At 38.4% G+C, this 27025-nt stretch overlaps 1 protein-coding gene across 1 annotated transcript in view; it reads right to left on the bottom strand.

Moving 5' to 3' along the window:
* Positions 1–14833, bottom strand: part of tiam2a (TIAM Rac1 associated GEF 2a) — a 90775-nt gene extending 75942 nt beyond the window's left edge. The window contains exons 1-3 of the mRNA XM_063007200.1: positions 14760–14833; positions 3320–3407; positions 1639–2767 (exon numbers count right to left, since the gene is read on the bottom strand). Of these exons, the coding sequence (XP_062863270.1) occupies positions 1639–2760 (1122 nt within the window). The 5' untranslated portion in view covers positions 2761–2767; positions 3320–3407; positions 14760–14833. The remainder of the gene's footprint in view (positions 1–1638; positions 2768–3319; positions 3408–14759) is intronic.
* Between the last annotated feature and the right edge of the window lie 12192 nt (positions 14834–27025).

Consider the following 27025-nt stretch of genomic DNA (forward strand, 5'->3'; position numbering starts at 1 on the left):
GAAAAAGATATTAAGCTGTAACGATCACTGTGGGCCGCTACTGTAATAACACATTCAAAGTAAAATTTCTAAGCATGGGAACCTAACGCTTTCTGTGCCTTAACCTACAGCCAAGAACGCCTGACAATCATTTCCCTCCTACCACACAAAAGCAACAAATTTCCATAATAAGCCTTCACATCACTACACTGCACACAACCAAGCAGCCATTCGCGACAGACACATTAGCATCAGAAAAAAGACATGTAATTTTGCATAATGGCCATTTTTCCTCCAAATAAACCTTCAAATTACACAAACCGAGTCAGCAGTGACCAGAATAAAATCAGCTGTCATCGTGGACGGAAATTGGTCGATTTTATTGTCATTAGAAATTGGTCACTTATTGAATTACTATTTCTTGGCCCTTTGTAAAATTAATAGCTGGACCACCAATCACCAACATTTCAGCAATAGCAGAGGTGGAAAATTCTGACAAGAAGACAATGAAACAAAGGTGGCTAAACTGAGCTACATGCAAAACAGATTGTTAGTGCCAGCTAAAGGACAAGTAAATGAACTTGGGCTGTGTTTAAAACCACATACATTGACACATTATTTGTACAACAGTTTAAAAGTTTGAAACACAGCCAGAATCATATTACGGGTTGGCATGGACACAGAGTAGCTCATTTATTTCATTTTACATTCATTAATTAATGTGATGTTCCAAGACCATATTACATTGTTTAACCATCAAACATGATTTATTATTTTAAATAGATTAGGTTGCTGCTTTTATATGATTTAAAGCTTGAATGGGCAGCAGTAACAAAGAGCCAATATACTATTAACAGTATTTAACGAGTAACAGGATTTAACAAAAGCAACTAATATTAGTCAACTCTAAGCTTCTGTGGCGTATCAGTAATAGCTACACGGCTGGTTTGTTTGTTTATTAGGATTTTAACGTCATGTTTTACACTTGGATACATTCATGGAAGGAACGGTAGTTACTCGTTACACAAGGTTCATCAGTTCACAAGGTTATATTGAACAGTCTTGGACATTTTTTGTATCTCCAATTCACCTCACTTGCATGTGTTTGGACTGTGGGAAAAAGCCGCAGCACCCGGAGAAAACCCACACGGACACGGGGAGAAACCCTGGGGATTGAACCCAAGACCTTCTTGCTGTGAGGCGACAGTGCCATCCTACACTGCTGGTAACAGCAGTGAAAAAGTTTCAGGAGCTGAAATTCCAGGCATGGCATTATGTGAACCAAGCCAATGAGGGAGACATATCAATTCACCTTTAGTGCAGGTCCCAAGCCCGAATAAATAGGCGGGTTCTAATAAGTGGATCTACTGTGGTGACTCCTAATGGGTGCAGCCAAAATAAATCATTCATTCATTTACATAATATCAGGCAACTAAAATCATTTCAAGACTTAAACATAAGGTGAGCACAAGTGTATCCAAAATTTAGCACAAGGACATCACTATACAACATTTTGGGACTGTTCTACATATATATTGCACATTTCTCAATTAAAATTTTGCTTCTTATAAGAAATCCTAAAAACAGATCAACTGATTAAAATAGATTTGGCTTTGATCTGCATTTCTATGTAAGTAGTTTAACGATATGTAACCTTACCTTTAATTTCTTTTTCCGTCTAGTCAGGCTTCCGGTCCAGTCACTGAGCTTCCTCATTCTATTCCTCATAGACTCTTTCTTTTCAGCGTTGTCTGTGATGCCTTCCGATTTTCGACAGGGTAACGTAAGAGAGGAATACTGCTGTAACCCTTGGAACTCCTCAATATCAGGTTCCTCCATTACGCACACAAACGAGGACCTGTGCTGAAAGGGTAGCTCATTTGCAAGCTTCAGATCACTGGCAGTAGGAAAGGTGACAGCCATGCTGGGGTCTCTGTACAGATCAGATATTCCAGTACCGGGCCGCTGTTGAGAAAACCGTTCTGTCTGCACAGAGTGAACGTGAACTTGTGAAACTCTGTTAGATAAGTCTCTGTCATCATTATTGAGCGCTCCTCCCGTCCCCCAGGGCGAGTCATACCAGCTGCCTTCTGAGCTTAGTGAGCTGCCCTTGCTGGTCCTGGTGATTGAACTGGCAGCCACTGGGGCAGTTTCATAATCAGACCCCATGTGAGGTACAATGGATGGAACAGACTGGGATGTAGGGGAAAACTTTACCAGCTGGACAGGCCCTCCAGACTCACAGGGAAGCAGAGAGCTTTTTGAGACCTGATTAAACTCTACCTTTACACTGCCATCGTTCTTGATCACAACCCTGGGACTGGTTTGATCCTCCAGTTCCTCCAGTCTGGCTTTTCTCTCAGGTGTCCTGTATCCATTTCCAGTATGACCATTACAATCACTTCGGAAGGCTCCATCATTCTTACCTAGACTCTCATGGTAGCCATTCTCAGATGGCAACACTCCATTTGATTCTAACCGTTCAGAAGAACTTTTCCACTGAGTACTGAGCCTTCTCTTCACATCTCTTCCTTTACTAACATGGTCATAATGCCGAGACAGTGTGGACTGGTTAGACTTCGGCTGAGAAAAACATCCCCGCGCCATGGCTTTGGATCTAAAACCAGAAACTCTGGATCCTGTCTTCCACCATCCGTTAGGTGTTAAAAATTCCTCTTTGGCAGTACAGAACTTCTCTGAATGGGGCTTTTGTCTGACAGGGAAGGTAAAGCTGTTGCTTCTTGGCCCTTGAAAGCTGTACTGGCTCTCTGAGTTTCCCATCCTTGACCTGGAATGCAAAAGTCCAATTAGATTTCATAATGCTTAACAGTTGGTTCATCATATTCTTAAACTTCTGCTTTATCTTATACCCAACCTTGCCTCATATTAATTCATTACTTAAATTCTTCTAAAAAATCAGTTTAGTACGGAAACTAACAAGCCTGGCCAGCAGAATGAATCCTAACAGCTTCATGCATTCCAAGAACACTTATTAAGTCTCATCAGTAACATTCTGATGGGGTGAATTCTGTAGTTATAAACAATTATTCAAAAATGTTTGTGGATTGGATTGTGGGCTAGTCTGCAACAAGTGACACGAGACAGAAGGCATTGGAGAAAGCTGACCCATCGGTAGTCAACTGTCACAAAGTGATGACGGCGTAGTGATGTGATCTGAATCACAAGTGTGGGTGTTTTGTTTTTTTTTTACACTATTTTTTTTTTTACTTTTATTACTAATAATAATAATATTCACAGTAAAATGACAACAAAAACAACAGAAAGTCAAAAACATCACAGCTATCACATCACAGTCTTAAAAATAAGCAGTTTTACCTACCTGGTTTGTTAGAATACTATAGACGTAAAATCTGCATGCCCCTCATCATCTTCTTTATCAGCAGGCTGTCCAGCTTTATCAACCTCATCTATTAAACACAAAATAAAATACGGGTTTATTAGTACAAAAGCACAATTAAAAGCATTTCATAACCATATTTAGCAAAGTTAAATAATACATTAAAAATAGTAATAACAGTTATAATAAATAAGGTTTGGAAAAAGCTAAAAATTGTTAGATAATGGAAACATCCCTCAAAACCCTATTTTCTCTTCATTTGTGGTCTGGAGTACAGTTCATTCAGCTCACTAATACAGTACTCAAGACATAAGTCCTATATTTAAAATGAAAACATAAATAAAAAAAATCAATCAAGTAAATGAATGCTTGTAACAAGATTCAGTTTACTATGTGGACTAGGACAGTAAGCAGTGTTAACCAGCACTAGACTGAAGTATTTCTTAGTTTGGAGGGATCAGATGTTTGTTTTGGTACTTTAAATGTCTACAACGAAAACCACTGATAGAAGTACTTGGTGCTAACTGCTTTAATATTATTTATGTTAAATATATGCAGCAAAAAAACTAATCAAACTGATTTACAGTACTGACCATGCCATGGACACAAGAATGTGTTTCGAAGTGCACTAGAAGTTGGCATTTTGTAACAAATATGCAGTTTTAGCAAATATGCAGAATTCTTCAGCGGAGCAGGCATTCGTTTTTGAAAGCAGCCTTTATTTTATTCAGTTTTTACTTTTAATCTATAAAATCCAGAGAACATTAACTGCATCAAGCAGGATGCCAATTAAATGAGTGTCTAGAAATGAAAGACTACACACGCTCCACTACAAAAGCCTGACCCTCTCATTTACTCACACTGCACACTTCTCCTGCAACGAAGTGTCCACAAAATAAGACTCTTAATCACTGGTTCTGCTCTTTAAAATAACTTTTACATTTTAACACACACATAGAAGAAAGACGTGTCATGACAAATGACTGACACTAAATAACTTGATCATTAGTTGGTAACAAGAGGTTAACAAAGCCTTTTAATAGGACTGTGTTTAAAATAGCAGAAACTTTATAAACCTTACCTGGCAAATCTATTAAACTGCAGATCTTTTAAAAATAAATACACATTAAACACTAAGTATAACTGCTTAAACAGAATGTACACAATGCTCCCAATGACTTGTACAAAGTCGTTACAGTAAAACAGTGTCACAAAAACTGAATAATACTAGTAAAATGTATAAATCATTTACATTTGCAGCCTTTCAACAGTAATTTAACAGGTCAGACCTGTTTACACATTTACCATCAAAGACCTCTTAAGACAGTCTACAATAAATTTGGTGGAATTTTGTACATGCTTTACATAAACAGCCAGCAGCTTCTTTCTTTCTGTATCATTTCACTTTGCAGACATTTGCCTTGTGTTTTTATGTAATTTAAGTTTCCCTTGTGTTTAAAACACACCTCACATCAAAAAGTGGTAGCACATGTTTACTGGGTCATTACAGCTCAACTCAACAAATGGTCCCCACCTGACCATCTCAGAATCTCTTAAATCTTTGTCCATACGTACAGGGGACCCGTTCATTGAGAAATCCTGCATATGTCAACTAGTTCCAGATTTGCAGCTCTTGTCGTGACCCTAACACAAAACGTGACTTTGCAATCACGTAAGTCTGAAAGCAATAAGTCTGTAACAGGCTGGAGCCCCAGAGTGGGGAACGTCAAGAAAAAAAGGTCATTTAGTTAGGGCACAGTGTTGATCTAGAAGTAGTTTTTTGGACTGGGACTAGCCATTCTGATTCCCAAAAAAGGTATAAATATGTTTGAGAATTTTTTACTGTGTGATAGCTTACTGTCTGAAGATGATGAGGTTAAAAATAGGAATGACCTATTTTGATATAAGTGTTTACATGAGTCCTTACATGCTGGTTTCTGTCTTGTCACTCGGTCAGAAAGAGACTTTAACCTAAACTGCAATTCACAGTGCCACAGAAAAGTGTCTGAATTAGGGCTGTCGAAGTTAACGCGATAATAACGCATTAACGCGATTTCAATTGAACGCGATTTTAAAAAATAGTGCCGTTAACGCAAATTCTAGTTCATGTTGAGACTTGACTGGTAGAACCAACGTTTTAATGTCGGACTTGCCACCGTTTTTCATTTGCGGTTTGTTATCATAATGTAACCGAGCGTTGTAGGGATGCACTTTCTTAATAAAGAAATAAATACACGCTATATTCACAAGTTGTCGGGAGCAGAACACTTTTTTTTAACTTATTCTGTTACGGTACCAAATACCGGAAAGCTGAGTCAAGCACGTTAGTCCATGAACTATGGAAGCCCCAAAGGGTCAAAACACACTCACTTCGTGTAGAAACGTCCATCAAACCACTGTCACAATACAACCACAGAAAAGTCTGTTACAATAACTACGCCTTATCCCACCTAAAGCACCGCTGATCTACAATGTTTGCTGATGGAGAGATTTTAACCTGCAATCTGACATTTACTGCCTAGTATGTGAGTAAATGAAACTCCCTTACAGTTTTCTCTTGTCCCAGCAGTTTTTAACATAAGTACATATAGCATAAAATGTGTTCACCATTTTAATTGTAACGTTTCACTTAAAAATCCTTGTTTTCTATAACATTTACACAGATTGTTTTTAATGCGATTAATCGCGATTAACTATATGAAATTCTGAGATTAATCGCGATTAAAAAAAATTATCGTTTGACAGCCCTAGTCTGAATACATTTGTGAATACAAGATTTTACATTTTAGGCATTTAGCAGATGCTTTTATCCAAAGCGACTTAAAGTTGTGAGAGTATACAGTCTAAGCAATTGAGGGTTAAGTGCCTTGCTCAAGGGCTTAACAGTGGCAACCTGGCCATGGTGAGGCGTGAACCTTCTGATTACTGGACCAGTACCTTAACCACTAGGCTACAACTGCAAAGATTTTAGTTAGATTGTTACCTTTTTAAACTCTAAGTGATTAATTAACTGATTAATTAAGTGATTAACTCTAAGTAATTAAGTGTATTAAGACCACAACACAAAATGTGGAAAAAGCCAAGAGGTCTGAAAATGTTTTGAATTCACTGTAGTGTGAGATCATCATTAGATCAACACTAGCATTAGCAAATACTCAAAGTTCAAGCATTGATAGTCAGAAAGGAAAAAAACTGGGATTAGAACATTTTTGCTCAACACTCCAGAACTAGAACAAACATTTGCATGTGGTTTTCAAGTCAAATTGTTCCATCATGCCCGCAGCACCTTACTAAATATCAAGAGTTCACCGGGCTGTGGGAAAATCAGAGATCTAGCTCTCAATTTGAGGGTAAGCAGAGCATCTGTTCCCAGTGCTTCAGTTCCCCAACTGACCTGCTGACTTCTGATTAGCATGCGATACAGTTAGTAACACTGTGTATTCCCTTCTCCAAGACAACAAGTTGAATGAATGGGGAAAAAAAATCATTCATTCATAAGCAGAAAAACCCAGAAACTCAGACGGTGAGAGGAAACACAAGAGTCGTTCCTAACAAACTCCTAAACAGACCGGCCTTTTAGAATCAGACAGCTACGAGTGTGAAAGGACTCAGAGACTAACAGAGGGTCCTTCAGACTGCAGAAATGAGCCTTTGCTGTGGACCGAGCACTATTCTGGGCTCTTTAAAGGACAGCCTTCAGAAATGTATAGAGCCAAGGGCAACTTCTGGATGACTTCGAGTTTAGGCGTGGTTCTTGTGCAAAGCGCCTTTAGAGGACATCTGCTTTCCTACAATGTTTCCGAACCTCTTACTCATGCCTGCAAAAAATTAAAAAAATACCTTGTTGCCGAGCCACTGTGACTGGAACCTCTGAGTTGGGACATTCTACACCATAAAAGAGATAAATCTATTTGTTACGAATGGTTAGATTTTTATTTTGTTGTCATGGGGATGTATAACACCAAAGTAAATTTAGACAAGACACATAAATGTCGTTTTAGTGATTGTGATTACACAAGATTTATCAGTTTACACAAGGTTATATTGAACACAGTCATGGACAATTTAGTGTCTCAGTCACCTCACTTGCACATATTTGGACTGTGGGAGGAAACTGGAGTTCCCAGAGTAAACCCAAGCAGACACAGGGAGAACATGCAAACTCCACACAGAAAGGACACGGACCGCCCACCTGGGGATTGAACCCAAGACCTTCTTGCTGTGAGGCAACAGTGCTACCCACTTAGCCATCGTGCCACCCTCTTTTCATGGTATCTGACATAATAAACAGGAGCTTAGTGCAAAACGTGGAATAGTGTTGACTTAGTGGTAATGAGTCCAACTCACACATACAGTGGGGTCAAAAGTATTTAGTCAGCCACTGATTGTGCAGGTTCTCCTACTTAGAAAGATGAGAGAGGTCTATAATTTTCATCATAGGTACACTTCAACTATGAGAGACAAAATGAGGGGAAAAAAATCCAGGAAATCACATTGTAGGATTTTTAAAGAATTTATTTGTAAATTATGGTGGAAAATAAGTATTTGGTCAATAACAAACAAGCAAGATTTCTGGCTCTCACAGACCTGTAACTTCTTCTTTAAGAGGCTCTTCTGTCCTCCACTCGTTACCTGTATTAATGGAACCTGTTTGAACTCGTTATCTGTATAAAAGACACCTGTCCACAGCCTCAAACAGTCAGACTCCAAACTCAACCATGGCCAAGACCAAAGAGCTGTCGAAGGACACCAGGAAGAAAATTGTAGACCTGCACCAGGCTGGGAAGAGTGAATCTACAATAGGCAAGCAGGTTGGTGTGAATAAATCAACTGTGGGAGCAATTGTAAGAAAATGGAAGACATACAAGACCATTGATAATCTCCCTTGAGGTCAAGATCTCATCCCGTGGGGTCAAAATGATCATGAGAACGATGAGCAAAAATCCCAGAACTACACGGAGGGACCTGATGAATGACCTGCAGAGAGCTGGGACCAAAGTAACAAAGGCTACCATAAGTAAACACACTACGCCGAGAGGGACTCAAATCCTGCAGTGCCAGGCGTGTCCCCCTGCTTAAGCCAGTACATGTCCAGGCCCGTCTGATGTTTGCCAGAGAGCATATGGATGATCCAGAAGAGGATTGGGAGAATATCATGTGGTCAGATGAAACCAAAATGGAACTTTTTGGTAAAAACTCAACTCGTCGTGTTTGGAGGAAGAAGAAAAACCCAAGAACACCATACCTACTGTGAAGCATGGGGGTGGAAACATCATGCTTTGGGGCTGTTTTTCTGCAAAGGGGACAGGACGACTGATCCGTGTTAAGGGAAGAATGAACGGGGCCATGTATCGTGAGATTTTAAGCCAAAACCTCCTTCCATCAGTGAGAGCATTGAAGATGGAACGTGGCTGGGTCTTCCAGCATGACAATGATCTCAAACACACCGCTCGGGCAACGAAGGAGTGGCTCCGTAAAAAGCATTTCAAGGTCCTGGAGTGGCCTAGCCAGTCTCCAGACCTCAACCCCATAGAAAATTTGTGGAGTCCGTGTTGCCTAGCGACAGCCCCAAAACATCACTGCTCTAGAGGAGATCTGCATGGAGGAATGGGCCAAAATACCAGCTACAGTGTGTGCAAACCTGGTGAAGACTTACAGGAAACGTTTGACCTCTGTCATTGCCAACAAAGGTCATGTTACAAAGTATTTAGTTGAACTTTTGTTATTGACCAAATACTTATTTTCCACCATAATTTACAAATAAATTCTTTAAAAATCCTACAATGTGATTTCCTGGATTTTTTTTTCTCATTTTGTCTCTCATAGTTGAAGTGTACCTATGATGAAAATTACAGACCTCTCTCATCTTTCTAAGTAGGAGAACCTGCACAATCAGTGGCTGACTAAATACTTTTTGACCCCACTGTATACAGGATCAATTTGTTTTTTTTGTGTATCAGCTGAAACTGAGAAAGAGCTTATAGCCCGGATTTAGCTCCATCTGATTTCCACCTTTTTGGACACTCAAAGAAGCTTTTCATGTGGTGATGATGTCAAAGCAGCGGTGCATCAGTGGCTGTGTGCTCAACCAAAAACAGTTTTTGCTGATGGCATTAAAAAGTTGGTACGACACTGCATCAGAAGGTGACGATTTTGAAAAGTGATGTCATTTGTTTTTAAAATTCTTAATAAATGAAGTTTAAAAGTGCGGAAACTTTTTGAAGAACCCTCCTAGAATAGCAGCATTATCCTCTATTACAAGACTATTAGGCTGACATTCAACAAAGTTAGCTAGTAAAGTATCTAGTAATTTATTACAAAATGAGACTAAATTAAAAAGCTAATGAAGCAATAGAGACACAGCTAATCTCTCAACACTATTCACAACATAACTTTATACTAGAGCTGTACCATTTCCAGGAGTTTTTTCTGTAGTAGCAGCATTACACACATATTTACACCTGCAGGGTTTAATATAACTACTACATGCATCCAGCATGCAACAGTTTTGTTCATTTAAGAATGAATTAACTAATACTTTCCTTGTCTATGGTTTGAGGCATTTAAATTGATAAAACCCCCATTCAACTTTTGAAGTCAAGCTCTCTCGAGAGGGGAGGCATCTGAGGGAGAATTCATCATAATAATGGTGTGGTGCTTAATGTGTGCTGTGGGGAAGTATTGCAGACATACCCGGGAGGACAAACTAGTGCGATTTCAGCTAAACAACAGATTTCTCTACATACTGCAGATATGTGGTGTATGAACAGATTCACTCCTGATTTAAACATAAATGAACTGTTGGATTATAATATAAATGATTTTTTATTGGACCGTGATTTGTTTGTTGGTTATCTGTAAATTGCTTAATTATTCTAAACTCCTTTCACTTGGGTCCTATATTTAAAATGAAAACATAAAATAAAAAATCAGTCTGGTAGATGAAGACTTTAAATGGGATTTAGTTTACATTTACGGCATTTAACAGATGCTATCATCCAGAGCGACTTACAAAAGTGCTTTCATAGTGAACATTACCTTACTCTAGTTTAAGTAGACAACAGTTCAAGAACACAAATCTGCTGAAAACCCTGTTCGAACCAAAGGATTTTTTTTTTTTTTGCAAGAAATAAATAAGAGCGTTAGTAAGTACATGTCAGCTTACGTGCTTAGTAAAGAAGTGGGTTTTTAATCGTTTTTAAAGACAGCAAGATACTCAGATGTTCGGACAGACAGAGGAAGCTCGTTCCACCACTTGGGTGCAGGTACAGAGAAGAGCCTTGATGCTCGTCTTCCTCGACTTCTGGGTTTACTATGTAGACCTGGGCGGCACGGTGGCTAAGTGGGTAGCACTGTCGCTTCACAGCAAGAAGGTCCTGGGTTCGATGCCCAGGTGGGGCGGTCCGGGTCCTTTCTGTGTGGAGTTTGCATGTTCTCCCCGACCGAAGTATTTCTTAGTTTGGAGGTTTTAGATGTTTGTTTTGGTACTTTAAATGTCTACAACGAAAACCACAGATAAAAGTACTTGGTGCTAATCACTTTAACGTTATTTATGTTAATATATGCAGCAAATTAACTAATGCAGCAGATTTACAGTACTGACCATGTCAGGGACACAAGGCTGTTTCTCAAAGTGCACTAGAAGTTTGCATATTGTAATAAATATGCAGCTTTACAAATATGCAGGGTGAGGGTACAAATAATATAAATTGTATAGGGACACTGTCTAGATTTCTCTAGAGTACCACTGTCTGTGTACAAGTCAGTTTACATCTGAAATGGTTTTATTTCTAAAATTTGCATTAAACTTTGACCTTTTTTTACTTTCCCTTTTTGAATTTTAAAAATGCTTCAGTAATAAAATAAATCACATCTTGATTTTGCTTTGAATGTAGTTCAATCATAACAATATATCAGAAAACGAAACTGTGAATTAGGTACACTGGTGCACCCACCTTGTTTGGCTTTCCAAGAGTTCTCATTGCCCTTGGTAGAGTAGTCACTAGTGCTATGTTATCTACTGTGGTTAACATTCTTTATCAGAATGCTTATAAACAAACAGGCTAATATAAAATGGTCCTTTAAAAAACCGCGTCAACCTTGGTGCACACTTAAGGGAATAATGACTTAGCAAGGTGGAAATTCTCCTGGTTTATGAAGAGTCACATGAGTATTACACCAGGTTTACATTTAGAACAAGAATAAAAGGCGAAACAGAAAAACAACTAAAAGGAATAAGTCATTTTGCAAATGTTACACTCAAACTAGTAATACTTTTGCAAATGACACACAAAATCTGTTAATACTGTTGTAAACAGCTAAGGCCCACCTAATTCACGGCCATGAACATTGCGTCACGGACCATGAAATGAGCCCCTTACTGTGAAACATGCAATTTGCTGTGAAATTCAAAATTTAAGGTTTGTGTTTAGCAATTTAAAGAACAAGCCAGTAAATTATTATGCTCCTGATAGTTTGTCTCTGTACAGTTTATTTATTTCTTAATAAACTCTAAAGACACTTGGTTACACTAGCAATCAGTTAAGACAAAATGTCCAAGATGTCCTCTCATTTCGTCTTGGAGAGGGAGCTATTAAAGCAGGCTGTGCTGTGTATTGATGCTTCCATTAATTCTATCATTCAATTTATGAGTGTAATTTATTCATTGCCGTGAAATGTGGCACTTTTCTTTAAAAATCTGTGAAATCTGTGATTTTTTATAAACGAGGTTCGTGAAATTAAGCACATTTTCCCGTGAATTTAGTAGGGCCCTATAAATCACACACAAAGCCTGTTGTTGGGTGTCTCGCGATTTCATCACCGATATGTTTTATAATTAGCTATGCACATCCTGTAATTGCTTTCTACTGAAGTCTAAAAGGACATGGCTTTATTACCCAACACCAGCAGCAAGATCTGATTTAAAATGAATAGAAAAAAACAAAGGGCACTTTCACTGCAGAGGACCTAATAGAAAGCAACTGGAAAGAAAAAAACTGAACATCTGAATGGCAGAAAGCCATCAGACACATTGATAACAGACTGACACAGAAACACAGCGCTGTCGTCTAAAATGCCACATTTATCTTCATCTCCATGTACAATCCATTTCACTGCGCTACCCAAACATTCACACAACTTGCTGTCTTGGCAAGTCCTTACGGCCGTCTTATTACAATTCACTGTGTTGGCAGAGACTCAAAACAGCTCTGACAATCAGGTGATAGAAGTGCATGGTGGCACAAAAATGTTATGATGGAATAAGAATCAATACTCTTACTGTGCCACCTACAATAACTGCTGAATATAAAATCTGACATGCTTTAAAGTAAGAAGCACTACAATTTCCATGAAATCTAACTTAAGACGTTTTCATATGCAGTATTTAGTCTGACTGATTAGCTTTTAATTCTTAGTTGTGGTTTGTTTGAGCCAGGACATAACACTGGGGTTTGAGGAACTAGTGAGGTTTTGTCAGTGTGTGGTATTCAGAACACAGCTGAGAACTTCTGAGAGTGAAGACATGATGCTAAAAACATGTAGATTAACATGAGGCTTCCAAAACCATAGGCATCAATATGGAGTTGGCCTTGTTTGAGGCTATAATCACTGTGTTGTATATCTCCTTAAAATCACATATGAAACTAAGTTGTCATACTATGACAATGAAATAAATCACCTTTCTGAGTGCTTGACTAAAACATTTTGCTCCCTGACAGAGCTTTCTTAAGTCTCAGCATATCTGATGCATACATATAAACTGGCTATTTATGTTGCAGTTTGTATTTGCCAGTATTTGGGGTTTAAAAGGAAGTGCTTCTGTTAAAGCAAACCACCACCTCACATCCTATTATATGATGCTACAGGAAAAACCTGGCAACCTGATGCAATTAAATTGTACTGCACATCTATGAGAAAATACCATTCCCCTCAATCTCAATCTGACAGCTCCGAGTATCAGCTCTTACCAACACTGATTCAATTTCAACATTCTTACAGTAACTGAGAACGTTTTTAACAGTCACCTAAAACATCAAGAATAATAATGCCATGTTTAAAATATTTTGGTCTTATGTTTATGGGATGTTCACATTGTAAAATGTGTCAGAGGATCTGATCACAAACTGCCCAAACAGCGTTTTAGGTCACTACTGGCCCTGACGGCAACACTTGGTAACAAACCTGGACATCTATAGAATCTTATTTACATCTAAAGTTTCTTACTTCTGCCAAACCGTCATTCAATAATTTATTAAAAATGATTATCAAGCAAAATTCAACTACAAGGATGTATTCTACTAGCCTCTCACCTTCAGTTTTCATCAGTTCCCAAAATGTGAGGAAGTTTGTATATATATTTATTTATTTAATGGGATTTTAATGTCATGTTTTACACTTTGGTTACCATCATGACAGAAATGGTAGTTACAGGTTACACAAGAGTCATCAGTTCAAGTCTTTAATGTCAAATACAGTCATGGACAATTTTGTATCTTCAATTTACCTCACTTGCACGTCTTTGGACTGTGCGAGGAAACTGGAGCTTTTGGAGGAAACCCACTCAGACACGGGGAGAACACACAAACTCCACACAGAAAAGACCCAGACCACTCCACCTCAAACCCAGGACCTTCTTGCTGTGAGGCAACAGTGCTACCCACTGATCCACCGTGCCACCCTTGAAGAATTTTTTGAACAATAATTCATTGAAAACATTAGACATATGGCACAAGTACCCATGAACCTATGAACCGGGTGCCAATTCATCATAGCATCATCACATAATGAAACATTCTGTCACCCACACTCAGGGGCAATTTTTACTAGCCAATCCACCTGTGTGTGTTTTTGTGGGAGGCAAGAAGAATCTGAAATACCCAGATATAAACAATGTAGACACACAAGTCCTTTAAATAAGCTCTGATTACAGCCTGAGGTTGAACCCTGATGTAGCTCAACTGCAGAACGTGATCAGTCAAGAAAGACTTTTGCAAGATCTGTTCCAACACACTCCTCGGTGAGTCTATTTTATTGACTAAATGTGTGCAGACAAGAAGTTCTCAAGTAGTACACAAACCAAAAGTATTCATGTTACTACTCTTTGGACTAGGAAACTTTGCAGGACTGGAATTAGTGGATCCCAGACTAATTTATCTCCCTTTATATGGACTTTATGAAGCAAACATTCCTCATTTAGGAGTACACAGTGCTCCATAAACAGCTCCAACAACACAGAATCAAAAACAGATTCAAATCAGTGCATAAAACGGCCAAAGAAAGACCACCATAGACTGCACACCTGCAAGCCCAAATAAAAGAAAAGTGTACACACTTAGTATCCGCCCCTTAATCCTGTGAATATAGGGAACAAAGAAAGCCATAAAAAGAAATAGAGAGAGAAAATAAAGCAATCTTTCCTTACCTCTGTAGAAAAAAAGCTTTAATCTATCCTGCTTTGAAGAGCAAGTAAGAGAAATCCAGCGTGCCCTGATCTCCACAGGGCTTGTAATCAAAGTGATGAACTTGGACTTTCTGAGTCACACGTACATATTCGCATGTGGAAACTCCCACCCCGGCGGTAAGACTGGCTGACTCGTAATCGTCTGAGTCCGGGCAGGCCAGTGCCGGCTCAGTGAGAGGAAAGTCTGATAAACTCACTCTCACTGCCTCAAGTCAAACCGAAGTTGGTTTGACTTCTTCATATAAAAAAAACATTAGAAAAAGACCAGCTACATTTTTCCTAACTCATGGTTAAGGTCAGCACTCTGAGTGTGTCCAGTCTGAAGCTGAAGGGTGCCGTCTGACCCCAAGTACCGAATGGTTTGGGGCCAGGCCAATCAGGAGGAAGAAACACATATGCAAAAGAGGGAGGGAAAAAGGGAGGAGAGATGTCTGGATTTGTAGTGAAGAGGGTGAAGAGCCAAATTTTAAAATCTGATTGCAGAGTAAAAGGACAGGACGTGTGCCAATCTTGCATGTGTTTGTTTTAAATAAACTTCAGGGGGGTGAAAAAAAGCCAAATCCTGTGTCTCCATAACAAGCTTGTTCTGAATACATAAAAGCCTGATGCATAGCTGAGGTGATACAAAAACTTCATTCAAACAGACTTCTATTCAGAAACCGCAGACACATACAGCCAACAACAACTGCTAGAGCACAACAAAACACACAGAGGTTTCTTTTATCATTTAGCTATGACTTGATAAAAAAAACAGTTTTAACTAATGCCAAGTTCACACTACATGACTTTCCAGTCATCAGCTCGCTGTACAGTTCACACTACACAACTGGATCTCTTGCAATCGGGAGTCTTTTAAGTCGTTGTGTATTTCACACTACACGACTGATCTGCGATAGGGAGTTTCACACTACACCATTGATCAGGCGATCTATCTGGTCTCTCAAACTACGTTTTGTCACAAAAACACACATGAGAAGTGACGAGGGGTTTAATAACACCACGTCCAAAAATGCACGTCAACAATCAGCGAGCGATCAAAGTTGTTTGTGTGCTGATGTGCAGCGTAAAAGCAAGTAGGAAAAGTGGATTTGGCTACGCGACCAGCAGGTTTTGTCTGTTCTGTAGTAAGTTGGATGTAAATAAATATTTTTTGCAATGCAGCGTTTGTATTATGGTTTGGCGTGGACGATAAGATCACAAATACTGTAAAACTTGTGTGCGTTTCCCCTCACCCCGTATCTTGCCTTCTCATTGGCTGTAGTTCGACATAGCATTTGCTGCCGCTCACAACCTGCTAAAATTAAATGCAAAACATTGTATAGTGTGAACTAGGCATAAGTACGAAAAGTATTTATAAATGAATGTAATCTATTGTTGTATCAAAATGTGCAAATTATGTAAAATAAATAAAAAAACTGCTTCTATAAATACATTTCACATTGACTAAATCTAGATCTGTGATTATTACAAATACGTAAATGATAATCGACATACAAGTTATTCTAAAGTCACTTTTGCTGTTGACCTAACAACCTTAAACATTACATCAACCTAAATAATCCTGATCAGCTCAATGCAAATACGCATAAACACTGACATTAACAAAGCAATGTTTGTACCAATTCAATACCAAAGTATAAGCCAAATTTCATTAAGCACATCACTTATTTAGAAACAACAGGGACATTTTGGTGGCAGGTGCTCCAGCGAAAGAAAAGTAGCACATCTTTTTGTTACTTTCCTTTTACTTATACATTTTAATACATAACAGATGTGAAATTGAAAACTAAAATATACAATAAGAGAAAAATGTCTTGCAAAAAAAGCTTCTTATCTAGTCTGAGACCTAAAGTGGAGGTGATTCAGAACCACTTAGTCTGTGCATTTACATTTACAGCATTTACTAGAAGCTTTTATCATAAACACACAGTACAATGAAATTCTTTTTCCCCATTTCCCTGCTTTTTGGGAAGTCGAGATTAGAGCACTGGGTCAGGTATTGCAGGGCGCCCTTGGAGCTGAGAGGTTAAAGGGCTTTGCTCAAGGGCCCAACAGTGGCTGCATGGCAGAGTCAGAATTTTAAACCACACCATTTTAGTAGGAATCCCACAGCTCAATCCACTAGGCTACCAGTGTTGACCATTGTCAGTGGACAACTGAATTACAGTGTCATGCTAAATGAGTACATACCATTCATGGGTCCTTTGAAGTTAAGGCTCATGCACAGAAACTCGGAATTTAGGATTCATGGCAGGAGTTGCCAATTTCATTACCTGCAGTAACTAAGACTGGATTACGGTGCTTACTAAATTTAGAACTTATAACACTTCAGAAACACAAGCCTTTGCCCTTTCCCTTCAATTGTGTCTGTGTAGGCACCCAGCCAGTAGATACCTTTCCACCAGGGGGTGCTACTGCCACCACCAGTTTTCTTTACACTGGGGAAGTATCCACATCAATAACAGTATGTGTACTGCTCATCTTGCTCATACATTTGAACAGCAGTGCTGAACAGTATAATAACATATACCAATCAATGATGAAATGCAGTGATGTAGGATTAATGCTACGCTATCCACCCCCACTGTTCATTCAGCCAGTGCTCCTAATTAGACTGATCAGGTGTTAAGTGATTTTATGCAGAGCTTTGTGACTCACTTCATTATGAAGGCCCTACACACAGCACAATGGATAAAGAGGATCAGGGCATCAATGGGTACTAATTCTGCAGCAATGTGAGCATTGAGGACAAAGCTGGTGACTTTGGAATGGGAAAGTCTTTGGAGGGATTATGTACTGCAGGAGGGGGTTAGTAAGGTCATGAAATAAAGCCTGGAGGGAGTCCAGGACAGAGAGTTGTATTCTTAGGACCTAATCAGGTTCTCCTAAAAGTCAGGCAACAAACATCATATGTGTTTAGCATATATAAGTAACACCCAGTTATAAGTATTAGTGTTTGACAGATTATTAAGCTCCTACAAATACAAATATTAGACATGGTTGATTAAAATAGTGACATTTAAAATGTCCTAAATAAATTACAGTTTTTGTGGATATTTATGACATTTTAAAATGTCTAAACACTAGTTAAGAACTGGTCTGTTCTGTAATGTTACAAGAAAGCATCTGTAATTATTAGAAAATGATACCAGGTTAAGCTTATTGAACATACTCAACGTAGGCTGAAACTTATTTCTGTAGATACACAGTATCCACTCCTCTGATATAGAGTGTAAATGCTTTACCAGATTTATTATAAGCTGTTTTGACTTTGCCGGGTTTGGTTCATGTGAGACAATATAAACAGCACTACCTAGAACAGCAAAACCCTCAAAAGACACTTTAACAGCAACACTTTTATATATGAACCATGCAGACCATTAAATGACCTTATAAAATCCTAAAGAACTAAATGTGCTGTTAGTCAGCGGGTACCACTGTCGCCTCACAGCAAAGAGGACCTGGGTTTGCTACCCCAGTCGGATGGCCAGGGCACTTTCTGTGTGGTTTGCATGTTCTCCTTGTGACTGTGTTTGTTTTCTCAGGGTGGTCCAGTTTCCTCTTACAAGTCCAAGGACATGCAGTCGTGCCAATTGGAGCTTTAAAAATTGTGTGCGTGTGCGCGCCCTTTAATAGACTGGAAACTAGTGTGTTTAACAATGAATCCAAGCAAGTGACCGTTAAGGGCCGTATTCAAGGGTCCAAACACAGCAACCTAAAAGCGGTGGGATTACTAGTTCTGTATCTTAAGCGCTAACCTACCATTACCTATCACACTTTACAATGGGTGTACCAAGTCTGTCAAGTTTAACCCAGTAATAACACCAATGGCATTGTGTCATTACCAGTAAAGGTAGAGTGTAAGTTAGGCTTTAACTGTAGTTTCCATTAAGTAAAATGACTGAATCTTCTAGGTGGACTTACAGTGCGAAGAGTGTTTAAAACCCAAATCAAAACCACATCATTACTGTAAACAAAAGGCAACACCTGCTGGATCTCATTCACAACAGAATGCAGTTCTGGGGTGAAAGTTTACCATCACAAAGCCTCCCACCACCTCACCTCACTTCACTGCCCAAACTTTTTATGGTCAGTGTACAATGTCTCAGTGAGATAAAAGCCTGTCCTGATTTATGATGCTTCTTCAGTCTTGAATGGCAGGTTAATAGAGTGCCTAACAAAAAAAAAAGGCACCTGATAAGAAAGCAACATATACTGTGGACATAAAACTGTCATTTAGAATGACATACAGTATATTCAATACATGACTGGACAATAGTTTAGGCTTTGCACATCAGATGTTTAATTAAACAGTGGTCTAGTGCAGAAGGAAGCAAAGTGACACAGCAGTTGCCACACAGCACGATCCTGAGGAAGAACATCTCCTCCACTAAGTGTGTAAATAATCTACTTTTGTCTCCACTGACTTTCTTCAAGTAGCCTTTTTATTTCTCACAAACATGTTTGTAAGTGGATTGGCTATTCTGAATGGCCCATAGCTGTGAGCGAGTGAGTGAATGTGTTTAAGTGTGTGGTGCCCCACAATGGACTGGTAGCAAGTACGTGCCGGGTGTATTTCTGCCCTGCTCCCAGTGCTTTTAACCAACTTCTGCCCAACTTTGACCACGATCAAGATGAAGCAGTCACTGAAGATGAAAAAGTACAGAGATACTTTGAAAGTACACATACTGCTGTCCAAATACTTTTGACCATATAGTGTAAATATGTTTCTGCACAGCCAGATTTTGCTTTAAATTAAATGTATATTAATATGAACATCTCATCTGTCCACGTGGCTTAGTGCCTGAACAAAGACCTGGTTTGTCCGTTCTCGAGGTTTACCAGTGATTTGCATCTTGTGGTGCATAAAGCTGAAAGACAATATAAACTGCCACATACAGAATCAACTTCAGTGCTTTGTTAGTTTTTATGTTCAGACTAGCAATGCAAATTTAGCCAAATATTTTTTAACAAATGGTCAAACACAGCATATAAACTTACACCTGTGTTAATACCTGAGCAAGTTTAGATAGTTTCAGACACAATACCATTAACTTATATTACGTAATCAGTGTACATCACCACACACACAAGGGTCAGTTTACTTCACAGTCGACTGACACCAGACCACCTGTCATATTTAATAACCACCTCATCCTTGTTTAATCTGAATACACCCGGGACAAGGACCATTATAGAGCATTTAGGACATATTTAAGGCCTACAGTACATTTCCTTTGTACCAGATCCAGACATTACTACTCAGAACAGAAATCAAGTGCTTTTCATAGCTGTATTCATATCCACCTTTGTTAGAATAGCATAACATTTATTTATTAATGTATTTATTTTTACTAACTGCTTGACTGTGGTCAGGGTTTCAGGGTCACACAGCAATGTTCTATTAAAAGAAAATTTGTTTGCTCCATGAACCGGTGAATAATTTACACACTAGTAGTCTCTGTTCCACTCTCTATCCTATAAATTGATCAATTATTTATTTCTTAAATGATAATACTCATAATTCCCACATATACTAAATTCCAAGGTCCTACAATGTCAGTTTGTAGGGATCAAAAGACCATGAGAGCTGTCATGCACAAATCTAGGGTTGACAGAGCTCTTTTACCAACTCAGTAATTTCCCATCACACCAACTGGGTGTTGTAGAATCCTTTAACAAAGAGCTCAATGTCAGTGAAACTGCTAGAATATAAAAAAAAAAAAAAGCCAGTTTTGTAAGCCTCCAGAGAGTCTCTATTGAGCTGTAAAGACCGTTTAAGATGTGTGCTTGGAAAAAAAAAGATCTTCCCCAACTCTAACCTCTGTAAATTCAACACACAAGGTCCTACCAGTTTGAAAAAAAAAAAATAGCAAACATAACACATATTCAGCAGCATGCTGAAGCCAAATAAATTATAAATGTCATTACTGGGATTACAATAAATATTAATTTGAGTCAAATAAAGTTTTAAACAATCAAATGCACTTGCGTAACATGTTTGATGTACAGTATAACATCTCTAGTTATTATTACTGCTCTTTTATTTAGCAGAAAACAATTCCAGGATTAAATTTCTCCTCAGAGCAGAACATAGAGCATCAATCTTTAAACAACGCTGGCTCCGAGGTTCATTTTTAAATGAAATCATTACATCAAATCAATCAGTTACAAAACCAATCATAACCACATTATTTTAAAATGGATGTAGTAAAACACTTTGTCATTTAAAACAGTTAAAACATTTATTAGCATACATTTTTTATTAAAGAAACAACCACACTCTTCTAGCAGTCCCAACAGCACAACTCCACCAGCTCATACCTACGTCAAGATACATTTAGGATCTGTACAAACTCTGCTGATAAATTACACAGCTAAAACTAGAAAAAACACAGAGCTAAATTAATCGAACCCTAAACATTACAACTGTTACAACCCCTTTCAACTGTGAATGCGCTGAGTATAGTTTAGTATTTTGTATATTGCAGGTTTAATATGGTTATAAAGCGTCTGCTTTCCCAATTTTCACTGATATTTCTGATCTCACATTTACCCATAGGTTTCATTTAAGACTCTGTCAGGCCTTTCTCAATATATCCCAATTTTTAAAATGAATGTGACATTACATTTACAGTATTTAGCAGAAGCTTTCATCCAAAGCGACAATTGTGCCCACATACAATGCGAGTAATTGAGAATTAAAGGCCTTATTCAAGGGCCCAACAGAGGCAACCAAGCAGTTGTGGGACTTTACACAGTGACCTTCCAATTATTATTATTGCTAAAAAAAAAAAGAGAATAAATAAATAATAAGTCTGTTCAGTAGAATATCAGCTACAGCAGTTTTATGTAAGCTGAGTCATATCAGTGGACAGATTCTGGTAAGTATTAACATAAAGTGATTATAGCCTCAGATTCAGAAGTATAGTTGACACTCACGTGTCATGAGCAGCTATAACATTTTAAAACAAAGAGTGTTACTTAAAGAACTGCACAAAATCAACACAGATAAACTGGCAGACACAGGCTTATTTGCCCAGGGATCAGAACAGCCATTGTGACAATGCTGATAAAGCGACAGGGCAATGAAGAGTTAGGGTGCCACCCCAACCGTTTTTGTCCCTAAAAGGATATTTCATTTAAACATTAACAGGGTGTTTCACAGAGCTTTAACCAGCACATACTGAACCAATGCTGTTTTTCAGACCATCTGTACCAGACTGCTCACCACATGAGGGGGAGGTCTAAACTATGTTATCCAACTCTAAATCAAATAACATTGACTTGACCTGTCCAATTACTTTTGCACACCAATCTGTCACCGTTGGAGGTACTGGTGCAAGGATGAATAAAATCAGCTAGGAGGTTGGTGTTCCTAGGCTCTGATCTAGACATTAGAAGATAGATTAGAGAAGACCAGACTCATCTGTCAAAGGAATTGGCCAGTGAGGAACAATACAGGTCAAAGTGAACCGACCAGGGAGACTAAACATTTAACAAAACAGCATTTACACACCAAGATTATTCATGTTTTTAGGTTTCTTCTTTCTTCTATTGTCTCTCCTCTTAACTACAAGATGTTTGACATTTCTAGCTCTGATAATAACTGTAGCTCTTAGTCATCAGTTACATAACAACTTTATTAAATCCAGTCCATGAACAGCATTTTATGTTGTACAACTCTTTGTTTAATTTAATTTCTACTTAAAAATACTAGATTAAACAACTAGATTAAACTAGGTTATACTGAGGGTAGAAACCAGTAGGATTTCAGGATGTAACAAATCTGATGTCATGAATGATTTAATAATGCTAAATCTCTACTTTGAATGGAAATGTACACCAAAGAGCCAGAAACCTGCCTAATTTGCTGTGGAAACAGCTCGAACCTGCTAAGAAAAGAACTGGACAAGACAGCTGAAGGTCCCCTGTACCTGGTACCAGTATGTTACCAGCAGGTCTTTTGATTTCTGTACGCTGCAAGGTGAATTGACATAAACGCATCCCAATGCCATCTTTTCTGCAAATAAGCATTGCACACTTTAATGCCAGTTTACATAATCCAAGACAAAACTTGACTGGTCAGACCAGTTGACCTTCTTCCATTGTTCCAATGCCTGTGTGCCTATTATAGGTGATTTCAACTGTGGTCAGGAGTGTGCATGAACACTTAGACTGGTCTGTATTTACGCAGCCCTTCAACCCCTGGCATCAATAAATCTGACATCGGTTTGTGCTTGTCCCTCCTTGGACTACTAATGGAGTGTATTCACCACCACTGCCCATGAGCACCCCTTGCTTTTTTAAGAGATACATCAGTCCAGTCATTTGGCCAGAACAGTCTGGCCTCAACAACGTCACTCAGGTCTTTATGCTGCACAAATCTGCTGCATTCAACACATGTACCATCAGACATGCACAACTGTTACAAAATAGCAATTGCATGCAACATTTTGAAGAGCGGTCCTAATGTGCTCTAGTGAGAAAAATCTATAGACCGGGCTGTTTTTTTGCCATCCCACATGTCTTCTTCCAAGTCGACAAATATTATTGAATTCACAATTTTCTACACAATTCAGACAAATAAAATCAGTTTAATTAACCAGCACCTATTTTAGATAGGTGTAAATTTTGATTTGACCTGTCAAAAGAGAAAAAAAAAATACAAAAACTAGACCAGAGGTTTAACACCAACAGGTTTAAGCTCAACACCATCCAAAACAAAGTCCATATGCTGGTAATAAAAGCTACATGCTGTTGGGTAATTTAGTCTCATTTGTCCTTTGTTTACAATCCAAACATAAGAAACCAATCAGTGTTAACTGTTACTAAAACTAGAGGAGGAAGTACACACGTAACGTTTCTGTGGATCATGTGCTCTAATCACTACCTTTAATAGCCAGTTTCTATTTTGAGTAAATGAGGATCTTTTTTTAAATGGTCTTTATTAGAATGTCTGCTGGCAGTAGTTCAGCTGATCAAAGCTCTATTTAAACAGAGGAGTGAGATACATTTGGTTCACACAAAAATACAAACACACTCATGAGCAATACCGACTCCTAGTAAAACCTTCTGTAAACACATCGTAATGCCCCAGACTCCAAAAGCTCAGGTGTTAAACCACACAAAAAAACAAACAAAGTCAAACAAACGCTTCACTTATTCACACTCCAAATAAATGAAATGTAAATGATGTCTTCAACTCAGTTACATGTGCTAACAGTACTGAGTCAGTATAGGCATAATTACTTTAAATATTTCAATCCTATAGTTTGTTCCAGTTCCTTATTAACTTCTGCTGTTGCTACCAAGTTCCCTTTAATAAATGAAGACACCAAGCTGTATAGCAACTGAATCTAAAATTTGATTTTAGGTACAATACCTGTCTACAGTATTTAAAAAAATACTTTTGCATAACTTTTTGAATAAACACAAATAGAAGATAATAAACAATTAGGGTGAAGTTATATTAATTTATATTAAAACATTTATTTATCCTTCCACTAAAAGAGGTATTGAGCGCTTAGGTGGCACAGCAGGATTTTCAGCTAGCACACCAGTGCAGAGATTCTGAACTCAAAACTCGGCGTTGCCACCGGTCAGCTGGGCGCCATGTAGCGGGCATAGTTGGCACTGCCTGCAGTGAGTGCATAGGTGAAAAAGGGTTCCGATAAGGGCTGCGTGAGGGTCGGAGGAGGCATGAGCAGCAATATACCCTCCTCGATCCTACTCAGGGATCCCCAGCAGCAGAAGACAAATTGACTACACTAAATTAGTAGAAAATGGGAGAAAATGCATAAATAAAAAAAAGAGGTAATAATTACTAAATTATGACCTGTCAACAACTTTTTCTTCTCAGGACTCTTCTTTCCTTCTAAAACAATACAAATATGACAGTAGCTGGATTGGCCATTTTATATGTAAGTATATTTTTGAGCAACAAGCAGCATAATCAGCGTTTGCTAGACTGGCCTGCCAGCTCAAAATGTCTATGTAAGCTACAGGGGTTGGACAATGAAACTGAAACACCTGGTTTTAGACCACAATAATTTATTAGTATGGTGTAGGGCCTCCTTTTGCGGCCAATACAGCGTCAATTCGTCTTGGAAATGACATATACAAGTCCTGCACAGTGGTCAGAGGGATTTTAAGCCATTCTTCTTGCAGGATAGTGGCCAGGTCACTACGTGATGCTGGTGGAGGAAAACGTTTCCTGACTCGCTTCTCCAAAACACCCCAAAGTGGCTCAATAATATTTAGATCTGGTGACTGTGCAGGCCATGGGAGATATTCAACTTCACTTTCATGTTCATCAAACCAATCTTTCACCAGTCTTGCTGTGTGTATTGGTGCATTGTCATCCTGATACACGGCACTGCCTTCAGGATACAATGTTTGAACCATTGGATGCACATGGTCCTCTTGAGCAAGAAGCCCTTAACCCTGTCTGCTCCAGCGGCGCCGTAAGGTGGCTGACCCTGCGCTTTGACCCCAGCTTCCAAAACAAGCTGGGATATGCGAAGAAAGAATTTCATTGTACTAAACACCTGTATATGTATATATGACAAATAAAATAAAGTATATCTTATAACATGTATATCTTATAATAAAGTATATCTTTTGACATTATATTGTTTTGGCAGCCTTGTTGATGCACATAACCATGCTATGGAATGTGAACCAGTGAACTTTTAAAAAATCTTCAATAAAAATCACTTCAGTATAAAGTATGCTTTACACCACACCTAAAGTTATATTCCTTCTTATTATATACTTTTATCATTGACACAAAAGTACTGAAGAGTAAAAAGAGTCCAGATTTGTAAAGCTTAACAGAAATGCAGATCATAAACCAATCAAATAGATTCAATAAAGTAAATGACTGCATTAAAGTTAGGGCTGAACTATTGTACATCAGTTAGTTATCATTTAAAGCCGACAATTAACCTACACTTCACCAGCATGCTCACACAAAGCAGAGCGAGGTGAGTGTCATCACGTATAGTTAATAATAACTGGAATTCTCTTGAAATATCATAATATGAGCTAATAATGTATTTTTAATAAACTATGATTAATATTAAGGTTAAATCCAGCAGCACAACAGGGAGTTAATTACTCTGCATGTGTTAATATCTGATATAAGAAAACAATTTCTAAAATGTTCTCTTACCCAGTTCTTACTCTTTCTAGTAAAATACTGAAACATAAATGTCAAATCCCAGGGCTCATAAAGCTTATCTGGATGTAGAATAACAACGAGGAGAGAAAGAAATCCTGCACATGTTGCCTTCTCAGCAATGTTAACATATTTATGGCTAACACAGTAACCTGCCAAAGCACTGCTGGGACTTACAGGGTGAATACTGCTGACAGCTTAGTTCTTCCAGGGAGCAAGGTTACCCCAAAGCTCTCAGCTCTCAGTCAGTACAAACTTACGCACGATGGCATATTTACCCACAAGTGAACACCCTTGTGCATACATGAGCACATGCACCGCTGAGAGTAGCAAGAGTAGCTTTATCCCTGGTGGACCAAGCACATATGCCTCTGTAATGCTAACATTTGCAAATCACATTACAATAAAGTGAGCATCGTGAGACTACAACTTGGACACTGTAGCTGGAAATGTGGTTCCGTCTGACTCGCAATTAGTTTACTGATGGGGGTTCTAGATTGCATTTATTAAGTCTGCGTATGTTGGGGGGGGGGGGGGGGGGACATTCAGAGAAAGCGTGTGCTAATGTTTAAAAAGTGCAAAATTTTATATAAAATTGATTTGGTACACTAGGGACTATTGAGAAAACCATTCAGTGAATTTATTACCTATGTAATGAGCTCACAGGCTGTGGCTAACAGATTTAGCATGTGGCTGACTTGTATATCCAACAAATGGTCAAAGATACTTCCAACTTCTACATCCCACAAAAGTGTCCCAACAATCACAGATGCAAAAAGGTTGCACAGCTTTTAGAAAAAAAGAAGATTTGGCATTAATAAAAATAAATATAATGAACCAATTTGACTCAAATAATACACAAATGCTCTTCTTGTGTACAGAGCAAGCATATTTAATACCCAAAGTAAATAAGGATTGTTAGGTCTAGCAGAGCTAGATTGTGCTTTAAATTAAGTCATTAGTTGAATAAAACAATAAATAAACAAAGAAAATGTCAATTTAGAAAATGGTGTATTTTAGAGTAGAAGGATTTTGTGAGAGTGCT

This window comes from Trichomycterus rosablanca, chromosome 13, assembly GCF_030014385.1.
Source record: "Trichomycterus rosablanca isolate fTriRos1 chromosome 13, fTriRos1.hap1, whole genome shotgun sequence".
In the NCBI taxonomy this organism is placed as follows: domain Eukaryota; kingdom Metazoa; phylum Chordata; class Actinopteri; order Siluriformes; family Trichomycteridae; genus Trichomycterus; species Trichomycterus rosablanca.